This window comes from Spea bombifrons, chromosome 6 (genome assembly GCF_027358695.1).
Source record: "Spea bombifrons isolate aSpeBom1 chromosome 6, aSpeBom1.2.pri, whole genome shotgun sequence".
Lineage (NCBI taxonomy): Eukaryota > Metazoa > Chordata > Amphibia > Anura > Pelobatidae > Spea > Spea bombifrons.
In genome coordinates, this window is record NC_071092.1 from 25,306,872 (window position 1) to 25,332,806 (window position 25,935).

At 38.9% G+C, this 25,935-nt stretch overlaps 1 protein-coding gene across 1 annotated transcript; it reads left to right on the plus strand.

The window, feature by feature from the left end:
* Positions 1-9,756: 9,756 nt before the first annotated feature.
* On the plus strand, positions 9,757-18,764 carry PVALB (parvalbumin). The gene is made up of 5 exons (XM_053468687.1): positions 9,757-9,839; positions 16,040-16,113; positions 17,254-17,386; positions 17,906-18,015; positions 18,568-18,764. The coding sequence occupies exons 2-5, from the start codon at positions 16,053-16,055 to the stop codon at positions 18,594-18,596; spliced, it is 333 nt and encodes a 110-aa protein (XP_053324662.1). The 5' UTR covers positions 9,757-9,839; positions 16,040-16,052; the 3' UTR covers positions 18,597-18,764.
* The last annotated feature ends 7,171 nt before the right edge of the window (positions 18,765-25,935 follow it).

A 25,935-nucleotide genomic window follows, 5' to 3' on the forward strand; every position in this document is an offset into this window, starting at 1 on the left:
CAGTAGGACCGAGGTATAGATAGAGTATGAAACGACATAAGAATGTGTGTGCATGTATTAAGGCATATATTGTAAATTAGGCCTTAATGAGTGTATAGTGTTCATGCAGTGTGAAATATCTATGTATTGCGTTAGTGATTTATATGAAAATGTATCTCTTAATTAAAACAGTGTTTTGCATTTTCAGTGATTATCCATACATCTCTTCATTATGCTGTGCATGTATATACACACACGCACTCATACACTGTATATATACTGTGCTCTCACAATGATTTATGTTGAATACATTTCATTATCCTGGTGTTATGATAGCATCTCGGGATGATGTATAACCACCAGGTCATCCTGTTTTCTGCAGCTTTGGTTTCAAATCCTGCTTCGTTGAACGTTTTTGAGTGCCTGTAAGAAGCATTCTTTGAATTATGTAAGATATTCTTGTCTTCAATTATAAGTGTTCCACAGCACTATGTTGAAAGCCTGCCACAAACCTTCTGGCTTACTAACAGTTGGCAAAGAAAAAAGCAAAAAAATTGCAGATTTGTAAAAAAAACAACAACAATGGAGACCAAAGTGTGATCGATGTGTGGGTGTGTGACTATTGGAGATTTGGCTAATTTGCCCATTTATTATACTTTCCTTATACATTCTTAATCTCATTAAAAACATTAGACCATATCTACAAAATAACAGAAAAACGATCAAAGGACAGTCATGTTAAAAGCTACATTTTTACGTTTTTACACTGGGCAAATGCCACACAGCTTACATTTTAAATAGGATACTAAAAATGTATTCACAAAGTTGCTCAAAGCTAAGAGGTTTAGCTAAGAGGGTCCGCAGTGTCCGTTGGTGGGGCTTGGATTGGCTCAGAAACGTGTAGAGATCCGTACTATTTTCAGCTGTATTCAGGGTATCCCAATGAAACTTGCCATAACTTCGGAAGGGTCCCAACTGCACAGTGATTTGCCTGATAAGCATTTTAACATATTCTGACAAAATGTTTTCAGATTTCTTGGCTTTAACCATCCTTTTGATTGTATTTAACATCACCTATTGATATTCAATATGATATAAATTATTTAAGTGATGTCTCTGTTGCCAACTAAATATATTTATTCATAATTGTGCTTCATATAGTATGGATACATTTTCCAAGGATTTTTTTTTAATACACACACTTCTATACTTTTTTCTTCCTGAATTCTACATAAATTTGAAAAGGAAAAAAGTTACAAGCAGTTTCCTGAATACCTTAGCAATGTTGATTTTCACTAAACATAACTACAGAATGTGAAGTAGGAATGTATAGCGGCACGTAAGCACCACATTACTCAACAAATGTGAAAAGCTAGACACTTCACCAGGTATAATATTGCAGCAAAATCTGTTCATCACCCCGAAGAATTATCACTGCACTAACTGCTTCTTCGCTGTGTACTGCCACTCAGCATCACCTTTCAGGGCAAGTTAGGATACTTTGCTTGCCAGTTTCTCTCCCGCCCTAAGACTCCTTTTAAGGGCCTCTCCTGTCTTTTGGGCTCCTTAATCCCCCACTAAATTTATCAGCGTTCGATACATAGCCAAGAACAAGGCTAAATTAAAACTTGGAGCCATTGGCAGCTAGGATCAGGTATAACTGTATGTCTAGTGGCCAGAGAGCTACCCTGACCGAGCGTAGGAGTGAAGCAAGCAAGGCCTGCTGCCACAGATCTGCCAACTTACTCTCAGCCTCCCTTATATATAATATATTAGTATTAACAGCCATTTTGGAACTGAGGGTATAAAAGGCCCGACGAAAAGGACAGAACAGTGATTCAATATCACTATATATAACCTGATATATGTACACCTGATAATGTAGACCTACTCATATGAATACACATGTAGAGTACACCGAGACATAGCATAATTAGTCCACACAAACACATACAGAGCTCACTGTCTCCTATATTACATAACACCTAATACCCTAACCATGGTTTACTATACCATCAAAAGCATAATGTGTATACATTGATACAAATGATACAGAAGTGAGCATATACTGTACATTATATATACAGTATATATGTACATGTGTAATATATATATATATATATATATATATATATATCTTATCTGGAATCTTAAAACTCTAGGCATTTATTTTGCAGACATATAGGACATGCTATCAAACGGCATAGCAAAAACTGCTGCTCTACTCTCAAGTTGTGTTGAGGGATCCCTTCTATGTGGATGTTTCTTGTTTCACATATAAATGCCTGTGCCTCCAAAAGGTCATGCATGTGTAATTAGTACTTATGTTCTAAAATATTATGCAAAGTGACATTTTTTCATAAACTTTGTCCTACTAGGCTGTAAGCTCATAGCATGGGTTTGAAGAATGGCTCCCTTCTCCTTCCATACTGGTATGCCTTAAGTTATTAGAAGCCATTGTTCCCCTGGCGCTCCTGTGTGCATGTAAACTTCTAAATAAAGAATGATATAGAGGGGCAACTACCGTGGTGGCTAGTCCCCATCAAAAAATGAGATGCTTATCCTAAATCTGCAAACCTACTGATCTTTGTACAGGCTGGTATTTTGGACCTTCTGTATAAATCTGAGATGGTTAAAAAGATTAGACAGAGGGAAAAAAAGAATAAAATAATTAAATGTGAAAGAAAACATACGGAAAACACTACCATTGGACATGTTCCCTGTTGCCCTCAATGATAGAGAATATATGGTATTTTGGACTGGGTATGTGCTTTCTACCTAGGGATTTGGGCCCATGTTTGATGATAACTGTAATTAAATGAATGGTAAATTATTTGCCAAGTATTCACTGTTGTCAGGGTGTTTAGCATGTCACAATTAAGGACCTGTTATTAAATCTTGTGCACCAAAGTATATTTTCACCACCATCTACAATAGATTAGACATCATTTTGACTTTCCCTTTTTCTCCATGATACTGCACAGTCAAAACATATTTCTATTTTAAGCATTGGATCAGATTTTAATAAAAGGTTGGCAAAGTGCCTTCAGTGATAATAGTAGCTGTATCGCAGATCTTTTTATGTAATGTTCCTACATTAACTTTATTATTTTAAAAGGCAATTTAAAAAAATAATAAAAGTTGCGAATGTGAGTTGGACCTTATTTCCAATTTGCAAATTTCACCTTACATGCTCAAGGGGATGCAAAGTGACATAAAAAAATGAATCCTGCATTAAGATGAAGAAACAGCTAGTGATGGGAACCAGGGTGGCAAGGGTTAAACCTATGGAAACTCCACTGCTATCTATATACAGTCCATATATACATCAAAATATGTTGATGTATGCTTTGACTTAGTTTTGTATGCTTTGACTTAGTTACTGCATAACCTCTCTCTGACTGGCCTACCGGGATATCGGAATATTTCCCGATAGGCCTCCCCTGGGGCCAGTTTTAGGGCCGGCCATCTAATTATGCGTGTGCCAGTAGCCATGGCTGCCAAGCTGCAAATAAACACACATATAATTAGTTTTAGTGCATATATATGCAAGTCAGCACCATATCCGGTGCAACACTAACTGGCAGACATGCAAAGCAAGAACAGACTAGCAGACCGCTACGGTTGAGGTAAGGGGTACCAAGAGAGGGTATGTATGTATGAATAAGAATATATGCATACATGTGTGTTAAAATGAATGTGTTAAGTGTATGTGAGTATAATTGTGTATGTGGACGTGTGCAGGTGTCCAATGTGAGCATTGATGTGTAAGTGTTTTTGTGTTGGTATGGATGTTTACGTATTTAGAGAGCAAAGATGGCACAGGCAGGCTGTTTGGGGGTACTAACATGATATCTGAGGACACAGGACGGCACAAACAAGCAGTTTGGGGCACTGATAAGCTATTTTGGGGCAAAGATGGCACAGACATGGTGCTTGGGGCTAATATTACAGAGGCAGCCTGTTTGGTTGCAAAGATGGTGCTTGTCACGGAAGCCTCCCTGCCATGGGCTCCTGGAGGGGCCTGAGGGCCAGCCTCTTTCCTATGGACTATGGGCCCTGGCCTTGAAAGGGGTTCTGTTTTTAGGGAGGTGGGTACAGGGGGTCCATTGGGACTATTTCTAACCCCTGGTACAGAGTGCCATGTTCCCCAAGTACCAGAGACTCTGAAGACTGTGGAGCTCAAACACAGATTTGGGGCGCTTGTATTTTGGGAGGAGGTTTATGTGTGGTGTTTTACTCTCCATCAGGTCAGGACTTACAGGACAGAGAGCTCCATGGCCAGTATTTGCACCAGGATCTGATATCCAGCAGGTACCTCAGCAGGAGTACAGGGCATCCCATCACAGCACTGGCAAGCTGTTTGGAGGCACAGACACAATGTTTGGGGCAAAGATGGCACAGACAAACTGTTTGGGGACAAATATAGCACAGGCAAGCTGTCTGGGGCAAAAGTGACCCTCACAACTGTTTAGGGACAAAGGTGGCACTGTGCCTGTAAAGTCAGCATTCATCTTACATTCATAGCTCCATTTTTTTAGGTGAGCGACAGGTTTATTTGCAATGTTTATTACCTACTGTAAAAGTATTTTCTCTGTGTTTTTCAAATATATAGCTTGTCCCTATTCTAAACACAAAATATTGGGGCCAGAACCTCTGCATGTGCAGTATGCCCCAAAAGTGGTACCCTGAAATATGGGGCTGGTATTCAATTATTCCCAGGGCTAGTTTTAATTCCCAGTTTGGCCCTGGACTTAGGCAGCTAATGTTCCCTCCATTTCTGATTCTGCTCCAGTTCAGCCCTTGGATGCTTTAGACCCCACGAAACAAAAAAACCCAGACATAGGTCGTACGTTGCATTATGTTACCGTGCAGTAGTAGAGCCGCAGGTTGCACAAAAGCTGCAAGCTGCACTGAAAAGAAGGTGGGGGGGAGCTGTGGGAAAGATGTGAGAGGGGAAGAGAAAGAGAGAATGCGTGTGTGCATATGTGTAAGCGTATGGTGTTAAAGTGGGTGTTAGCGTAGGGTGTTAGTGTGTGTGGTTAGCGTATAGTGTTAGAGTTTGTATGTGTGAACATGTAGTGTTAAAATTCCAGGTGTAAGGCTAGGGTAGTGACCCATGTGAGAGGGAAGACAAAATTATAAATTTGTGTATATATACATGGTGATAAAGTGAGTATGTACTATATGTGTATGGTGTTAGAGTGAGTTTGCGTTCTTGTATGTTTGTATGTGTGTAAGTTATGGGTGGGTGAAGAAATACTGCACCCAGGCACTTACCCCTGATGAATATTATGTTGTCTGGACCTGAGGAGCTTTTCATGGGTTCCAGTTGAGGACATTCATCCTCCTTCTAAAGTCAGAGCTTTCCATCGCACCTTTCGTGATAAACCTTGTTCTCACCCCCTCGAGGTGAGTAGTGTCAAAGCCATTCCTTTCAGCACTGGGTCTTTCTCTTCAGGGCAGCATAGTACGGTAATCGCTCATGCCTTGGCACATCTTTTGCCTCTCCAGTGTGGCTCCTGCACGTCTTTTTCCCATTTGCAGGCCGCCACATCTGGTGTCTTTCTTGTATGTGGCTGGTACCAGATTTCATACTGCAATGTTCTATAGTCATGTATGGCATTTCATGTCTTGGCGTCTGTTAAATTTTGGGTGGATTAATTATGATATTGGCTCTGTGTTAATTGACCTCAGCAAGTTCTTTGGTGTTGTATGTACTCGGTCTGCCCCCACCCTTTGTTTTGTCTTTTGACAGAGACTAGGTTTGTTCCTAGGCTTTTTTAAAAAAAATTTTAGGCAGAAGCAACTAAGTCTTGGCATTCACAGTACTTGCGGGCCCAAACAAAGGGTATCTCTTATAGGTGTTCCCTAGTCATCTTTGATGAAGGGAGTAACACCTACATGGGTCATTACAACAGACAAGGGGAACATCACTGTTATAGACACAATACCTTCTTCACATTTTATCCTTTCGGCAAGTTCAAAGTGTGCACACTGGAAGAGAATGTATTATTATTTGAATATTATATGACCTCCTCTGTCCAATTATGTCCCACCATCAAAGAATGTATATTGCAAGTGCTCTGTGAGTTTAGCCATGGGATAGGCATAAATGTATCCTGATATCACGCATCAGGAGAATCCAGCATCAGACGCCCAGGAGCATGTGGCCATCACTTCCTTCTCATGGTTCTTATCTGTCAAATTCTATGTTTCCATTCAATCCCTCTACGCCGTAAACATAGAAACTTAATTTTTAAGAACGGCAAATAACCATTCTGCCCATCTAGTCTGCCCATTTCTTCTGATTTAGAGACCGAGACCTTAATTAGTCCTTGGCCTCATCTTAGATTCAGGATAGAGTTATGCCTATGAAATGCATGTTTAAATTCCCTCTCTTTATTAGCCTCTACTACACCTTCTGCCCATACTAAGGCCACAGGGCATTTATCGTTGGTAACTCTATACAAACCAGAAACACCACTAAGTTTTTTCTCGTTCCCCATACAATTAATCTCCCAGACCTGATGCTTTTTGCAATTTATCCAGAGAGGAAACTCAGAGAGGAAATCAAGGGTGCCCATAGAAGACATTTGATTGCATGATCTCTCTATTCATACCAATTTAAGATGAACTTAGGGAACTTAGTGTTCATGTACCTAAGAATTTGGCAAGTTATGCATATTTTACAATGTAACACATTATTGGCTATTCACATTTTTTCTATTTATACTAAACATTGCCTCACTATCCACTAAACTTTAGTTTTTCTTTTCAAGAATATTTTTATATGAAGTTTTAGTGTTCCACAAGCTACATTTGTTTTTGGATTTTGCAATTTAGAGTGTTAATTTAAGATGCACACAGGTAAAATACTAGAATTATACTGGTATATATCTACCGCTATGCGGGAAGCTTTTGATTACTTTATCAAGACTGACTTAAAGCAAAAGTTGCAATGAGGACATATATTACACACGGCAAAGCTAAATCGGTATGTAATTGACCATGCACCATCTCATTTCACAGTGTATTACTAGCCCTTCTGGCACTATATGAAATTCAAATAAATAATACATTGAGGCAAATGAAGCAAATACAAATATATTTTGAATTATATTATATTCAAATAATATTGAATATATATTTATGTACTGTATAGTATATAAAAATGATGTATTATTTAAGGTAAAAAAAAAACATATATACACACACATAAATAAGATCTAAATGATCACAAAATCCATGGCTGAACTTGGCTGTAAAAGTTTTTATTTGGGTGAAATTTGGTAATTAATAGCAGGCAAAGTGGCCAAATAAGGGCATCGGCAAAAAGGCTTGTGCAGGAGAAATGTCCCCCCAAATCCTCTTAATGTCTTCTAGTGATATTGATCTTCATTTGAGAACTTTTTCAAATATGTCTTTATTAAAGAATGAATGTTCATCCTCCAAGTGTGGTTATATATAAATTCACCAGAAAAAATTGGGTTATAGTCAGACCTGGGAACACCACACCTATAGCCACCCATATTCTGCCTAATCCCAGGTTGCTTCCAGTCCAGCTCACCAAAGCCTGCCAGGGGAGCAGCCCTACATGAACCCACCACCAGAAAAGGGAGAGCTAATGGTAGCCTATCCTGGGAAGTCCCCAGGTATAGTTATAGTTTTTTCTACAGTATATCTATGGAAAAATTATATTCTCAGCTATAACCTCTGAAAATAAAGTAAATAAGCGTTACATGCAAATTTCCCTTTCCAATAAAGGTTGATTTATTGCTGCATGTGTTTTCTTGATAAATCTGTTGTGTTGATTTCACTTGAGTTTTGCAGTGAGGAAACGCATTTTATAATTATCTAAGCCATTCTGCAATGCAGTGAGCCAGTTGTTACCATTTCTACAGATTAAAACATACCGTAATTTAAAAACAGAAGCCAAACGTTTTAGAACAACCGCAGTGATTTTAATGAGTGATCAGCCACCAGGTGGAAAACAAGTTTCAGATTGAACATGAAACATTCTAAGCAATTATTTTTGTTTCCAAAGTTTAGTTAGTGTTGTTCCATTTCCAATGTTGCATGGTTATTTTCACAGTGGACAATTAAGTAAATAGAGACTGTTCTACACTACATGATATTTAATCATTTGCAGTGTTAGTGTTATTTCCAATTATTTAGTTTATAGTTGAAAAAATACTTTGCACTTTGCAAATATGGCTCTCTCAGGATTAACGGAGACTCTGAGTTTTAAAACCACACTATAATCATCAATGTTTTGGGTGCCAGAGTGGCTTCCCAGGCATTGGTATAAAAGAATACAGGATATTTTAAAAGCAAAAAAAATGACATACCTTCTTCATAACGCATATCTGAAGGAATAAAGCAAGGCATTATGAAATTAGAAATATAAAGCATATATTTAAAGTATTGTAGTGAATTTTATTGGGGGGGGGTATGAGATCATACATCTCTGTAGTTATTAATGAGTGACCAGTTGCTATTTGTATGTCAGCGATAAGTAATCTCTGAGTCCATGCATACAAAAGAGCTCACAACATGCTGATGAAGCTTGGCTGTGTATTTCATACCTGCAACTACAACAAGTTATGTGTGTGTCCAAGTTTACTCATTCAGGAGTCCTGGCAGATGGCAAAGAACAGGCGGGGACAGAATGATTTGTAGTTAATCAACTGCATTTTCATTCCAAGAGGTAATGGCAATCCTGGGCAGTGTTTCCCATCACACTAGGATGCTACAATTGCATGGTTCCAGTTGGCGGTTGAGATAATCATTTGTTTATTTATAAAGCGCAAACATACTACACAGTGCTGTAATGTGTGGCTCTGCCCACATCCTAGAGCTTATTTCTGGAACATAATAAAATAAAGCCACTGCTGGAGAGCTAGGGATACATTAGACACTTGCTTGTGTTGACGGCGTTCCAGGAAATAAGAGATAAAATTATACAATCCATGAGCTTTCTTCTCCAGTATATGTGGCTTTACAACAGTTTCCATCCATAAATTACTTTACATTATAGATGCACTCAGGAGGCAAAGAAATCTAATGATTTATTTCTGGTCCAGTCGAAAATATGGTGTTATTGCATTTATTTTAGATAAAAAAAAAGAAATCCACATCATTTAGCATTCACTTCCATTATGTCAGACTGCGCTCCATCTGTCCAATTAACTCTAGTAGATAACTTCATGTAGATGAAAGCCTTCCATCAGGTATTGAACTATTAATCCAATTGTTTCATCCATTATTTCTTGACTGCACAATCCACAATTCCTTTCTTCTAAGATATCATCAAGGCCCAAAGTTTCCCCCCCAAGTGATTTAGCTCTTTGGGCTTATGACCTTTTTCCTGGCACATTTGCTACATATTCCTTGGATTGAAGCCCTTAACTTTTGGAATATTGCAACACCTTGAAGAATCGGTCCGTGTTGTCCATGCACCAACAGAGTTTGAACTCCTGGCTTTGCTTTGTGGGTCCAAGCAAACATCCAAGAATCCCCCTGCCCCCACCTAATAATTTTGGGGAAGATTGTTGTTTAATCAGTCCTTCTTCCTCCTATGGCCTCTGATGCCCAAGTCCAGGAGCTGAGCATCTGCCAGGCGTATTAATAGAGTTCCTTGATGAGTTACTTGTCAATAAACATGATATCTCTCCTGCTGCCTCAGGGTATCTGATACCAAGAAACCAGGATAAAGAGGAGGGGAGGATGAATCTTCCCAAAATAGAACAGTTGGAAAAAAGTATTTAAGAGGGTGTCCCTCCTATGGGACACCTAACCATTGCCTTTTGACCATCTTCTTGTGTCATCCCTTCCCACGGATTTTGATCCATCCATCAGTGAGTACTAAGGAAAGGGAATCATGGAAAACCTATTGGGATGATTGTAGTGAATGAGAAAATAATTATGTGACTATTTAAGTGGTGGTTTGTTGGGTAAAGGTGGAAACTCAGGGCAGAAAAGTTAGGGGAAACAAGGTAAAAGACAAGTCATGGAAGGCTGAATATCGATCATGCATGATTGCTCAAGATAGCTGTGCTTGTCTTCCAAAACAATATAGTGTAATACGATAATTTAGATATTGTTCAGCAATGATATGCAGGTACAGAATATATGAAGATGAAAACTAAAGAACAATGACCAGCAAACAGATGTGTAGTAGCCATATGTATATATACATGTACACATACAATTACATGTACAACTATATAAAATAATATCATTAGGACCACTAATCTTTTCATGCACACTACTGATGACATAAGTCCTCTTATCCTAACTTATTATGTCTGCAAAGTATGGGTATGGATGGAATGCATTGCATGACAAAAAGTTGAGGATATATCTGCCTTTTCTTTATACATCACTGTATAGGAAATGGAACTTGTTTCATGTTTTGTTTTTGCTTTGAACCCTCCATCTGTTCCCATAAAGGCATCAATTCTATTTTAAGTAGGTATGCAGGTACATCAAGACAAATCTGTGCATCATGCTCTTTAGGAGATACAAGTTTGAAAAATTAGTTAATTATGCAATTATTAGTGTAAATTATTGAATGACTTGAATTAACAGCTATATAGTACTACACTCTATTGCATGTGAATCTATTTATAATTTTATTATGGTGAATGGAGAAATTAGATAAATTGAAGAATAAAAAGAACACAGAATATATTATAATTATATATATATATATATATATATATATATATATATATAATATAGAACAATATATATATAGAGAGAGAGGATATAATTAAAGGTATACAGAGATTTGCGGTCAGTATTAATTTACTTTTGAAAAAGGAATAGTTCTAAAATGAAATCTCATAAATAAATGTAATGTAATGCAAATGCATTTAACCAATTTCAGTTTCATTCAGTCTGTAATGCTATTGGTATAATAGCTCCCTATAGGCTGGAAAATGGATGCTGAATAAATGTATTTAATTAATAGCTGGCAGCTCTAATAACCTCTGAAAAATTAGTCATAATCAGATTATGTCTGCACCAGTTTTAGTTGACAAGTGATAGAATGAGTAGGACAGAGAAAGCCCTATAAAAAATAGATGAGGACGAAAAATTGATGAGCTAAAGGTAATTCCATGGATGGATGAACAAAGAAATAGTGTCAGTAAGCAGCAACAAATCTAGAAAGGAATGACTTAGATAAACGGTACTAAATATGGGCAAAAAATAATACGGCAGGACAGTACTCAGCTGTAGAGGTTTTGAAATTCAATAAGTTTGGCGTCCAAAATCTAAAGGGGATAAAGATGAGGACACGGAATGGAAAGGGGGGAGGGCTTGGATACTGTTCCAGTTTAACATTGGCAGCTGGCACTCTGCAACAGATTATAGGAGCTATTTACTGGTGGATGATGCCCAGCTGCAATTAACTTGGCAAAGTATGTGAGACATTTTAAGAGATAGAATAAGAGATGGTTGGCCTAACAGGTGGGTAAGTTACACCCAACGATTTATAATTGTAAAGCTTTGCACTCTTAAAATGTACTTGAACCACAATTTGTATATGCAGCTGACCAAACAGAATTCATTGAATATATTTGAATATTGATCACTGAATATAGATTTTCCAATAGAAACATAAAACTTCAGGAGAGTTTAATAATGCTTTTCTGTTTGATCATGCCTTCCCCCTTCATTAATTCCCTTCCTGAATGTTAATGAGACCATATATAGCGCATACACCAAACAGTTCAAGGTAACCTAGGTCTCCATCCTCCTTGTGTTCCTCAATGATCCTGACACATCTTCCTGCAAAGGAATTTGGCATCTGAGCCATCAACAATATATATTGAGAAGTAGCAATAACCCCGTTAGCTACTGATTTAACCTTTGTTCTGCTTTATTTTAATCTAAGCACCAAGGAAATTGGTTTGATGCCAATTTTATTGTTATACATAACTGTTATTTAATCCAAACGTTATTTTGCAGACTTCAGCTACTTATTTGAAATACAAGTAGATAACTTGGCAGTGATAGACTACAGCTCATTTACCTTTATTCTGTTATTTTAAAAGTTTGTGGAGTTTAGTTTATCCATATACGGACAAAAGTATTGGGACACACCTCTTAATTATTGAAATCAGGGTTTGGGCTTGGCCCCTTAGTGCCCTTAGTGAAGGGAAATCCTAATGCTACAGCATAACAAGACATTTTGGACAATGTCATGATTCTGACTTTGTGGGAATAGTTTGGGGAAGACCCTTTTCTATTCCACCATGACTGTGCCCCAGTGCACAAAGCAAGGTCCATAAAGACATGGTTGGTTTGGTGTGGAAGAACTTGACTGGTTCGCACAGAGCCCTGACCTTAACCCCATTGAACACCTATGGGATGAACTGGAATGGAAATAGGGGGACAGGCCTTCTCATCCAACATCAGTGCCTCACCTCACAAATTCTCCTCTGGATGTATAGGCAGAAATGTCCACAGAAAAAAACTCCAAAATCTTGTGGAAAGCCTTCCCAAAAGAGAGGAAGCTGTTATGGCTGCAAAGGAGGGACCAATTTCATATTATTGTCTATGTATTTAGAGTGCATTGTCATCAAAATCCCTGTTGGTGTAATTGTTAATTGTCCCAATACATTTGTCAATATAGTGTATATATATATGTTAGGAGGTTTAGGTGTTATTATATGGCAAACAAACTGTAATATAATATATGAAGCAACTGATCAAACTTCTCATCTTAAATTTGCTAATTGATGTAATCTTTACAACTGGGTGGGGTCCCTGAGACTACTGAGATAGACATAGCTACCAGCATAACATCTCCTGTGTGGTAGACACAGCGCTTGCCGTTCACCAAGGATCTCTGGCAATGTAAAATGTAAAAACAAGGAATGTAATGTTTGCAAGAATATTTCCTGAGCAAATTAGTAAACTGCATTTCTTCCCTTTCTGCACCCCCAAGACTTCCTTACTTGTTCCCTGGTAATCTAGTGGGGTGTTTTCACACACACTCTCCAAAGCGTAGCTAGCTAGTAGGGTGCTCAGCGCTGGCTGCTCCACAGCGTCAGCACAAACTTGCCACACAGACAGAGCCCCGTGCTCCTCAGCAGAAACACACAGAGGTCACCGCCCCGAGGCTGGAGGCAGGGACATCACTAGAAAAGACAGGGCCCTGGTGTGTGAATTGCCCGGGGATGCCCCCGTTTTCACTAAGCAACATTCCCACTGTGCCACAAACAGCTTATCAGTGCCATCTTTGTCCCTAAACAGCGTGTCTGTGCGATCTTTGCTCCAAACAGCTTGTCTGTGTCATCTTTGTTCACAGCTTGTCATTGCACCCAAACACTTTGTCTGTGCTATCTTTGTCCCAAAACAGCTTGTGTGTTCCATTATTGTCCCCAAACTTATTGTCAGTGCCCCCAAACAGCTTGTCTGTGCTGTCTTTGCCACCAAAAAGCGTGTCAGTGCCTCCAAACATCCTGCCGGTGCCATCTTTGCCCCAAACATCCTGCCTGTGCCCCTGCTTACACCACTCAACTGCAGGAGTGGAGTGTCTGTCTTCCTCCGTGCTGTGTGCAGACTGATTCAGACTGATATGATGTAATTTTCTGCAAGATGTATCACTCAGACACAGCATGCAGGGATTGGATGATCTCTGCACTCTCCATGCCATTAGCTAAGGGTGTTACCTGCAACTAGCAGCCTGAAAGGGGCAAACAACTGGTGACCATGATTGTTACACCCCTGGCTGGAGGTCTGTGCCTGATGAGTTTTACCTGGAAATTATTAAGATGCAGTAAGGTAGCCCTTTCTTATTTACTGGCCTCACTCCCTACAATGTCTTTCCTACTGAGCACTGAGACGGTTTTATTGAAGCCTACATAGTTATAAGCTAATAAGCTATACAACCTTCTGCCCTAAAAATAATAACAGGTTACATTTAATCATGAATGTCATGCAGCCCTTGTATCAAGTCTTAGTTCTATGACTGTTCTGTCATTTTTACACTTTACAACACTATACCTAAAATTAGTGTATAGAAGTATAGACACCAGTGTGAACCCTTGCATACAATTATCACTTCTGGAGCATTACCAGTTCTTCAGTGATGATTGCACTTTAATAATAAATATAGCATGGTCTGAGAGTTCCCCAAGCTCTTCGTATTTCCAGGATCTCTTCACTTGAGTACATGGAAATTAATCAGTATGGATAGCCCTGTCAGTATTACGATCACTCATTCACTTATTGATCTACTGTGTTCTTGTCATTGTGGTAAAAAAAAGCTCATTATTCAAAATCAACAGTTTAAACATCATTCCATAATGAGTAACAATCAACATCTTGCATCTCAGGCATGTCAGATAGTTTCAGTGGATCTGTCATCCATTGTTAAGAAGAAGACAATATTTGCTTCATCTGGAAATATAAAATGGCATCTAAACATTGTGATAGCCAATATACTAGCAAATTTGTCACTAAACAGATATTTTAACATTTTCTTGTGTTTATTGATTGGGATGTGTACAGTTGCCCACCCTTCAATTTTTTGCTATAAATAATTAAAGGACATTTGGGTTTGTCACCAAATGCACGTGGCATTTTATATGCCACATTTGCAAAAATTAAAATGACTTGACAGGTTGGGTTTGCTTATTTATAGAAAAGATGCCTATGCAAGGATAACATTACTTTAACCAGATATATTAAAGGTCAATACAATGACCTCTTGAGAATTTCTCATAGCTTGAGCTGTAAAGGGGACAAAATGTCATTACTGTAGATTCAAGAAAAGGAGGTTGTTTGTAACAAGGTCATTAAAGTTGTAGAATTCATGATCTTTTGAGATTCCATTAACTGGCGCATTAATTAGCTTTAAGAGAGCTTTCAGTATAATTTAGAAACAGTGAGCCTTTGACCCAGAAACCTGATTGCCCTTTTTTTACAGACATGGCATCCTTTCCCAAATTTTGCAAATTGTACAGTAGTTTCATTATGATTGTAATCCACAAAAACGAGCACTTAATCCACCCAAAGGATTTTTCCCCCCAGAAAGACCCCTAAAGGTCCCCCACTTTCACGAATGTGTCAAAGACACATAGGCAGCTGCTTAAGGTGTCACATTAATAACTAACATTATTATTATTATTATTATTTGTAACCAATATTTAATTAAATAGCACACATCAATAAATATTTTAACATAGGAAAGATTGGGGGCAGCCCATTTTAAGCTTTGCACAGGGTCCGTATAACAAGTGACTGAAAGGAGAAAAAAACAAAAGACGAAGAGAACAGATAAGATATGATAGTGTATGCTATCAAGTCTGGGATAAATCACTTTATTGATAAACACTACATTTTATTTACCGTATTGGCTCGAATATAGGCCGCACCCAAATGTTCCGGGCGTCAGGCGATACGAACTGCGCATCCCTGCACTAAACCCCGAATATAGACTGCACCCCCACTTTAGAGACATAAAGTGTGTGAGGGGGGAGTGCGGCCTATATTCGGGCCAATACGGTATATATCGCAAGCAGATTCCATAGCGCTATTACAGGTGGCAGTGAAAATATTTAACAGTTACAATAAAATTGACATGTTAAGACATATTGGTACAGAAGGAGACGAGGATTCTTCTCTAGAGAATTTACAATCTATTAGAATAAACAATGAAAACCGAACCCTTCAACGGATTTTTTTTAACAAGGGAAGGAAAGAAATTATGTTGATGTTGCAGAAATATAATCAACTGCAATCAGCTCACTATTTTTTGCTGTAGCAGAGAGGAGGTTAAAATGACTGATACTGGAAATGTTAATAACCAAATGGCTTCTCTGTTAGTTAGTAGCCCAATGTATTATTCCCTGAATGCGAGAATATGACACCGGTAAATGCTCAGGTGACTGGCACGGTGCCCCATGGCTTTCTGCCAACAGTTTTACACACTGTCACGGGAGGTTGCATGCCTGCATCTGCAATCAGGTCGACTGGCCCTTAGAAGTGATGAGTCCAGCAGAACATTCCCTGCCTCTCAGTCTGTCCCATTCTCCTGCAGATTCAACGCCGCAATGTCTATGACTGATTTGCTCTGTGCTGCTGACATCAAAAAGGCTGTTGGGGCCTTTGCAGGTAAGACATTTTAAGATAGGGCATGGGGGGAACATAGTTATATTTTGAAATGGGAATATATATATATATTTTTTTAAATTAAAAGAATATGAGTTCACAACTTTATCAGTGTAATTTGGTAATTGAATTGCTACGTGTGAAAGGAAGGTAACCCTGCTTAATTGTTTACTTGGCAATATGTTCTCTTCTCAAATGTTTAATGCAGTCTCATCTGTATGATCCTTATGGGATTACCAATAGTGTGACTGCATTATACAGCTCATTGTGTTAACAACTCTGGCATACAATCTGTAATATAATGATCTGAACAGCCAGTTTATAGCATCCCATTCCAATAAAAATTCTTTAAACCTAAACTGTCTTGCCAGGTTCAGTAAAAGGGGATTTACCCAGGGCTCATCTTTGTCTGAATACTCTGATCTCTCTGGTGTTCATGCTAAATTTACTTTCTTGGTTTCCTGTCCACTCCTTTCTTAAGCATCTATCTTCTGTTACCTATCTGTTCTACTGAGCTATTCTTTTAGCCGACTTATCCGCTCATACATTCTCACTTTCTTGGTAAGGATTTCTCTGTATGTCCTTCACAGCTGGCAGTGTCATAGGAAAGCTGCTAATAATTATTTGTTAAACTCTTGTTCATTGCAATGACTGATTAGCATAGTCATATTATATAGAATCATAGCCTAAAGGACAGCAATCTTTTTTATTTCTTGAAAGCAATTCATTTCATAGACAGACTCCAGTGTTCTACAAGCTGTCCCGTTTTACTAACAGCTTTCCAATGTATTCTTAGGCATCAATTCTTTTAATCAGAAAAGATCTTCTGATCTGGAAAAAAATAGACAAATACCAGACAAGGAAATATATTGCAGCCACGCAATTATTTTAAAAGACAAAAGTCTGTGAAACATTTTTTTTGTTGAAGACATTTTAAATAATCAGTTTTTGTAGATATCACAAGAAAGATTTAGTGAGAAATACAAGTTACTAATGATGCTTTCTTAACCACCAATCATCAGGAAAGTTTTCCCCATGATTAATTCGATCCTTTATGGTCTGATTCCATATACTTGGAATTGTGTATTAAAATGCTAACATATCTTAACCTTTGTCTTAATGTTTCTGTGTGTCCTCATTTAGCTGTTGACTCATTTAACCACAAGAAATTCTTTGAGTTAGTGGGTCTGAAGGGCAAAACTACAGAAGAAGTGAAAAAGATTTTCCACATTCTGGACCAAGATCGGAGTGGATTCATAGAGCTGGATGAACTAAAGTGAGTTTATGAATTTACCCAATCCTAAGAGACTCACAATACAACAGCCATAAACAAAATTATAGTAATTTATTTATGAAAATACAATGACCCTACCATGCTACATAAGGTCGCATAATTTGGGAGACGTCAGTACACATTTAATGTGGGCATCAATTGAATCATGATACAAGCCAAACATATTTCGCATTATGGCAGAATGTGCAATAAAAGGGAACTGGAGGTGCTCAAATTACATTACAATAATAGCAACATTGTGGTGTAAAAGATCTACAGTACAGCGGCCTTACAGAAAGTTTTTTGAAAAAGTGCAGATAAACACAATACACTGTATGTGGTAGCTTGAGGTCAAAGGTTGAACCATAGAAAATAGCCTTATGTTATAGAGCACTCATGATCACCCACTTGAGAGTACATGAAGCATATTATGATGATACTGTTTTTGTAGAATTTAATATTATTTATAATAAACCGAATGTACAAGGAACCACTATGGAAAATGATTAATGTCTCCCACAGGCTCGTATTGAAAGGCTTCACCTCAGAAGGCCGAGCTCTGTCTGACAATGAAACCAAGATCTTCCTCGCTGCCGGTGACAAAGATGGAGATGGCAAAATCGGTGTGGATGGTAGGTAGATTTATGAGAGTATGTCAGCATATTAGAACCACAAGGTTAGCTCAGCAAAAAAGGAAAACATGGACCATCTCTTTCCTATCATCCACAAGGACACAGATCTCTTGAATATGGAAAAGCTAAATTATTTTTGGAGGGCACTAGCTACTTTATATGGACACGCATATTCTACACAGGCGTTGAATATGGACATACAGTGGAAGCTGTAAGAGAAATGTGTGCAAACTCAGTTACCACCTTGTGACAAATCTACATAATATTAACAGGCACTCTTGATAAATCATGACCATTACAAATTGATTTTGTCAAACCTGCTTGAGCCACCATAAATTCGTAATGTGCACAGTCATTTCTTAATGAGATTTAATTTTTTGTTTGCTAAATGTGTAATTTTCTGGACATTTGGTATTACTATATCAACCAGTAACTCTGCGATAGACAAGACAATGGAAGGAATGAAACTGCATTTTGATCTGGGTAGACATAGCATAATGTTTCTAAATTATAAATATTTTCTCTGACTGATATCTCAATTTGTTTTCGCAGAGTTCACAGCCCTGGTGGCTGAATGCTAAGTCAATCGAGCTTTGGGTCCCGACTGCGCATATCACCTCCCTCCTTGGACACCAATCTATTTATTGCTCCCATTTTATACTACACCTCTGGTCCCTGCCTCCTAGATCTCCATGCTGGAAATAATCATATTACAGCTCAATAAATGGCAAATACACCTGGGAAACAAAGATATGATGTTGTTTTCTTCATGGCTGGTCTCTCTTTTTTCAAATATTATAGGAATTAATCGTGATTTTATTGATTTGAAGGCTTAATCCCCTCATTTGGAATTTATACTCCACGTATGTTCCTTTTCACAATTCTCCATTAGACACACAACCGGTTTACACTAATTCTTCCTGAAATATGGTACCACTAAGCTATATCTCAGGGGTCTGTGGGTGGTCAGACTGTCTCAATTAACATATAGTTGTTCACCTGTCATTAGTAATGCTAGGTGCACATATACGATACATACTGCCTATGCTGCCATCAGGTGGGCACGCAAAGTGCTGGTGTACCAGACATGACCAGGCAGGAGGACCCGACCTGCTCTCACCTGAGGCCATGGAGGCAGAGCCACAAGGGTGCGTTGAGGCAGGCGCCACAGGTGCACGGCACCCTGGGTTACAGGTACTGAAATGCCCATTAACGTCACATTAGTTGCATCATAGAAATGATGCTGTGGGGCAGTACAAGCTGCAAGGGAGACAGGGCCCAGAAAGGTAAGGGGTGGGAGCAGTGTGTGTGCATATATGTGTATGTACTTATATGTACTGTAGTATTAGAGTCAGTCTGTGTATTTTTGTTTGTTTTTGTGCATTAGTGTGAGTGGGTATTGGTGTATAGCATTAGCTTGGCTCAAGATGGTGGCTTGCAGAGAGCTTGTGGTGTTTCAGGAAAGCTACAAGAGGATAAAGGAAACAAAGAAACTATGTGGAGACAATGTATTTTCAATGATGAAGCAGAATCTAAATAATGTTTGGACATAAACTACAAAGTTTACTTACCATTGTTGATCCGAGCACTGTGGAAGACCAGTAAAACCTAATATAAATTCCAAAGCTTACTAAATTGTAATTAGAACTGTACCAGTTCAAAAATCCCTATAAAGGTGTCTGAAGATTTTTTGAGGCTGAGGGAAAGATATAACTTACTTCCATTGCGTGCGACGACACAGAATAATCTGCCCATTACCCACTTTGTATGGGTCTAGGGTAGCTGATCATTGCACCCACCCCAGGTGCAGTCCTTAAGCATAGTTTTCACTGAAATAAAGGAAAGTTCTTTCATTCAAATTCACTTTAATATTAATGGTGCCTTGTTTTGCATCCATTACTTTCTGAGGTTGAGAATTTCCCATGTTTGCCACAGCTTAATGAAAAACAGACATGCAATTTATTAGGTAAATTTTCCCATTTTTGAAAGCTTTATTCGTGGCTTACAAATGATCTTTAATATATTATCTACTAATACCATTTGAGAGCAGAATGAATGGCCTTAGAATATTAGAACCTGGTGTAGCTGCTATTGACAATTCCATATTTAGTTTGTTTTACTGTAATATTTATATTTTACTCTATGCTGTGATGATTCTACGTCGCACGCATACTTACATCAGATTCAATGAGCAACTCTCCAGTGCGGCACAGTTCTCAAGAACAAAATTAATGGATGGGTCACACTATTTTAATAGAAGCTGATCCTGGAAAATTGCCTTGTTTCGTATTTTTTTCTTGCTTGTAGTCAGTAGACTATAATAATTACATTGTGTGTTCTGCATAAACCTTTAATACTCAATTCCCATATGTAATTTTTCTGAATTGCATGAATGGTCTAAATGAATGTAAGGAGTGCAGAAACACAAGAAGTGCAGAATAAATCCTTACATACTGTATCCGCATAACCATTTCTAAAAACTCAGTAAGTGACACTATCATCAGACACTTCTAATGTAATCATTCAAATATTCTATGACTATATTAAAAAGGACACTCCAGTCATCATATGCACTTTAATCTATATGGTAACCAAAGGTTCACATTTTCTTGTGATGTCCACCTTTGAAATGGATAGGTGGATTCTGTAGAATTCTCCTGTACATATTTGCCCCTTTCCTCATCTCCAGCAATTTTCCATGCAGCTTAAACCTATCTCATGACACATGATATACTTAATGTCAGTCAGCTCCAGGTTCAAGTAACTGCATGAGGGTGTCTAATGAGACCCCCCAAGCACGTAAAGTGATCTGATTTATTTCAATAAGAGAGCTTTTCTTTCACTGATTAGGTGCGTGAAGACGAGTCGAGCAGCTGCAGCCAGGGCTGCCATTAGGGGGGTATACTTGTGTACCAGTAAGGAATGCCCTGCTCTGAGACACTGGCGTAAAGAGGGCCCTTGTGGGACCCTAGCACCAGTCTAGCTATCGGACAGACCACAAATCGGCTGCAGTCCACTAAAACTTTGAGTGGCTTTTGCTCCATCAAAAAGGCCTCCAATCAATATGATATTTTGGCATGAGGGAGACGATTATAAAAGGCTTCCAGGGCTATACAGGATTTGGAGTTGCCCCATTAGAGACATGGGGAACCCTGTTTTCTGTACATCCGGACATTTTATAGCAGGACGCAAGGGGAAAGGCACCAGGCAGACAGCTGGACTGTTTACCCTGGGCAGGACAGTCCCGCAATGGGACTTTAAGTCCTGGGTCCTGAGCAGCCTCAATCTGGGACAATTGAAACGCCGTCCTTTTTTTTTTACGCAGTGGAGAAAGAGGGGCGCCAAGAGGTCGCTCAGGAATACGTTTTCAGCAACTGCTCAGTGCCCCTCAGTCTCCTCCGCAAGGCCTCTAGGTCCTGCGCTCCCACCACAGGACCTCTACAAGGTAAGTGAACTACAAAGGGGGGAGAGGGTATATAGTGAAAAGGGGGAGGGTAGATAGTGAGAAGGGAGGGAGAGGGAGTAGATAGTGAGAAGGGGGGAGAGGGGGGAGATAGTGAGAAAGGGGGTAGTAAAAATATTCAAATAAAGAGTGCGAATGAGTGAATTAATTAATGTGTGGATGCATTGTGTGAATGGGTGAGAGAATGAAATAATTAATGTGGATGAATTATGTGCATGAGTGAGAGACTGAATGAATTTGTGAGAATGCATTGTGTAAATGATTTGTGTGAATGAGTGAGAGAATTAGTGATTATGTGAATGAAAGTGTGAATTGGTGAGTGACTGTAAAAGTGTTTGTGTGTATCATAGATGTATAATTGATTGGTGGAAAGGCAAAGATGACACAGACAGGGTGTTTATGGGACAAAAATGGCACAGGCAGGGCTGTTTAGGGACAAAGTTGACTCATGCTGGGCTGTTTAGGGACAAAGATGGCATTCCCTATACGTGTAATCTGTCTGCTGGTCAGGTTCTATGTGGGCAGTGGGGATGCCAGGGCTGGCTTTGGGGTGTGCAACCTGTGATCTATGCCTATAATTTAGGGGTTTTTATCTATACCCTTATGTGAATTCCAATTGATCTATACCTGCAAAGCCGGGTTTGTGTGTCATTCTGTTGATCCATACATTATTTATGTATACCTGCAAATACAGGGTTTGTATGTCTTATTCAGTTGATCAATACCTGCAGTGCTGTTTCCATGTGTTGTTTATTTAAGCTATACCTTCAGTGCTGACTTTACGTGTTATTTCCAGTTGATCTATACCTCCAATGCTGGGTTTGTGTGTTCTGTTGATCTATACCTGCAATGCTATGTTTCCATACATTATTATTGTTGCAGTCGCACAGGTAGCACACCCCTAAGGCCGGCCCTGCACACACGCACCCAAATATCCACGTGATGTTAATGAAAACATGATTCATCAGACCAAGCCACCTTCTTCTATTGCTCTATGGTCCAGTTTTTATGCTCACATGCCCATTGTAGGTGCTTTTGGCAGTGGACAGGGGTCAGCATGGTACCCTGAATGAACCCCACATCCGCAACAAACTGTGATGCACTGTGTAATCACATTGTGAATAACATTGTTCCTGAGATATGGCTCATTTGACACATTTCACAGTACTCATTGTCAGCACTTATTACAATATGCAGGGTGCAAACAGTTAATTTGATCCTAGGTTTCAGTGGGGTGCCTATGCATTAAGGTAGTTCATCTTCCCTTACACCAACACACATTGTAGTAAATAGTTAAAGGACCAGTATCCTATGATACAACATTTTTTAGTAAGTTGTTTGGAATGGTACTTAATAACAGACATATGAAACTTAATTTAACTCCCTTGCCAATTTTATTACAATTTTGAATAGCATATGGAAGCGAAGAGAAAGAATAACTGTGTTAACTTATTTTTCTGTCACAAAATACCAAAAGTTATAGAAATTCATATCACTGATAGATCACATGGTTAGCCCCTCCATAGTCAATCTGACATTATAAGTTGATTTATTTGTCTCTGAGAGATGGATTACATGAACCAAATTATCCATTTTAGAAACAATGTATTTTATTGCGTACAGAATCTGATCTCTTCAGTTTTGACGACAGTTTAAATTTATTGATAAAGCAGAATCTAGTCTGCTAGATATCCTTGTTCTGACTTAACCAGACTCACTCTGCAGAGTCTTTTGGCAGACATAGAGCATCTAATAGTGGTCTTGTGCCAGGTAACACGACACCCTCTGCAATCACATTTCTTGATATCAATCATCAAATGCCTGCAGTCTGGCAATATATTAATAGTAGAAATAAGGTTATAAGAAAATAAACCATTATCCAACACCCTGTACCCCTAACAAAGTCTTCTCTGACTTCTGCTCACAAGCTGTTTCTCTGTAATATGGGGATGCCACCATAACCTACAGAAATGTCTCTAAAGACAGAAATACGCGTCTACACAAATCTTAAAACAGGTTGAGAATTACTATGAAGGTACTTTGGTACTTGTATAGCCAAGCCTTCTTCCAATAGTACAAGTCCAGACAGTGTTCATTTGGCTTGCTATCAGATGCTGCTATGTGTCTGGACTTTAACCAGAACTGAACCTACTGACTCCATTCTGTTAAACATTTTTTTTTTTTTTTTTAGATGAAACGTGTTATAAAAATGTAATTAAAAAATATGTTTTCAAAGAAATGTACTTTTTATTTTTTAAACAGTTCCAGTCTTTGCATAATGTTCAGGTAGTTGCTTATTAGCTACTTTAATGTGTTAGCGCTACCTTCTAGAAAAATACCCTTATCAGTATTAAACAATACAATGGCTCAGTCTTAATCACCCAGACGGATACTGTGACTAATGAGAATCTATCGGGTTAAAGAATAAGCACATAGATGTGTGGTGTATGAGCAAGTTTGAGAAAGTTACTCAAAATATCAAGTGACTGACAACATCCTCCAAGTTTGTCAATAAAAGTTTTAGGAAGAAAATTAGAGGAATCTATTTTTTTGTCAATGCTAACCTACACTACTGTATATTATGCTATACTGCAGGGGCGTCCAACATGCGGCCCCCGGGCCAAATGCGGCCAGCGAGATCACAAGAGCCCTGCTGCTTACCTGTGGGAGGGTCTTTTGTACCGCACAGAGGAAGCGTGACTCTGCTCCAGTCCTGTTTCCTCTGTGCAGTACAAGAGAACGCAGAGTGAGGCCGCGCCCCCTGCTGAAGTCTGTGAGCGGCATCGAGAGAGCTGCAGTGCAGGTAAGGGGTGGAGGAGGATGTCTGAATGAGTATGCATGATTGTGGGAATGAATGAATGAGTGTGTGTGATAGCATGGATGTTAAGTGCTGGAACCTAGGCATGATGGGACTGTGATTGCTGTTAGCAATCACACTCCTATCATGCCAAGTCAGCCAGTACATGCTGAAACCTGGCTAGCTGCCTCCCTTGTGTATTGATGCTGCCAGCAGTATGGGGTCTGCACATCACTTACAGCCACCCTGTGCCAGCATGTACTGGCTGACTTGGCATGATAGGAGTGTGATTGCTGTTAGCAATCACAGTCCCATCATGCCTAGGTTCCAGCATTTACTGGTTATATGATAGCAGTGTGATTGCTGTTAGCAATCACACTCCTATCATGCCAAGTCATATTGATTTTTTTGTCCACTTGTGGTGTGTTACTTTTAATAAAAGTGTGGGGGGTAATTTTTGGTTTCGGCTAAGTGAACCCTGAATTTTCATTTTGGTGCATCCCTAGAATAAATAGAACTATTTCATTTTTAATTATCCTGAATCCTGAATTTGTAGTCACAAAACTTTCTAGGCCCAGAAATCAGTGAGAGGTTTTGTGTCATTTACTTTATTTTAATCTGCATATTTTATTATTGAGGTCATATTTTCTCACAGTGAAAAATTAGTGCGGCCCGCGCACGTATACAATTCTGATGAAGTGACCCACTGCAGAAAAAACTTGGACACCCCTGCTATACTGGGAAGCTCTCAATGTAAGATTACTGTGGGGGGGGGGATTGCTATCTCTAATCCATGTGAACCCTCCTTACTATGCTTCTACTTACCTCTTTGCTATTGAGTACTCTTGTTGTAAAGCTATGCATACCTGAAGAGTCCAGAGGTTTACTGAAACACTCTGGGCTCAGACCCGGTGGGAAAATCACTGGTGTTATTGGTAGAAATCTCACTCTATACCTTACCAAACTCAAACATTGTCTATTGATTAACAGTTTATGCTCCTCCATAGTTTACACACAATGCATTTCACCAACCAATACATTAAGAAATCAAGCTTATCTATCCAATAAAAGCATTCTTTCACTTCTTAAGGGACCTAACCAGTACCAGTCAGAAAAACTTACTGGCACTTCTTGCCCCAGATTGGAAGAATGTTATGTATGTTTGTACTGAACCAATAACTAAACTGTACCATGTCACTGAAGCCATGGTCACTGTACCAGTTTAGGATTCATATCATATCAATTCTTATTACCATTCAATTTACCCAAAGGGGCTGCAATATGTGTGATTGTCCTAATGTTCACTCCCAGGAATCCCAGGACCCTTACACACTGCCTTTACACACACACACCTGCCCATAAACACACACATATACAAACACTGCCCTTACACACGCCTGTACATAAACACACACATATACACATACACTGCCCTTACACACGACTGTCCGTACACACTGCCTTTACACAGACCTGCCCATAAACACACATATACACAGACACTGCCCTTACACACGACTGCCCATACACACTGCCTTTACACAGACCTGCCCATAATCACGCACACACACCTGTTCATAAACACACATATATACATACACTGCCCTTACACACACACACACATATACACATGCACTGCCCTTATACACACCTTCCCTTA

Bases quoted from the DNA above. Each gene is read 5' to 3' on its own strand.
- PVALB (XM_053468687.1), top strand. From the start codon at position 16,053: ATGTCTATGACTGATTTGCTCTGTGCTGCTGACATCAAAAAGGCTGTT. The intron at 16,114-17,253 runs GTAAGACATTTT...GTCCTCATTTAG, and splicing joins GGCTGTTGGGGCCTTTGCAG to CTGTTGACTCATTTAACCAC. The intron at 17,387-17,905 runs GTGAGTTTATGA...TGTCTCCCACAG, and splicing joins ATAGAGCTGGATGAACTAAA to GCTCGTATTGAAAGGCTTCA.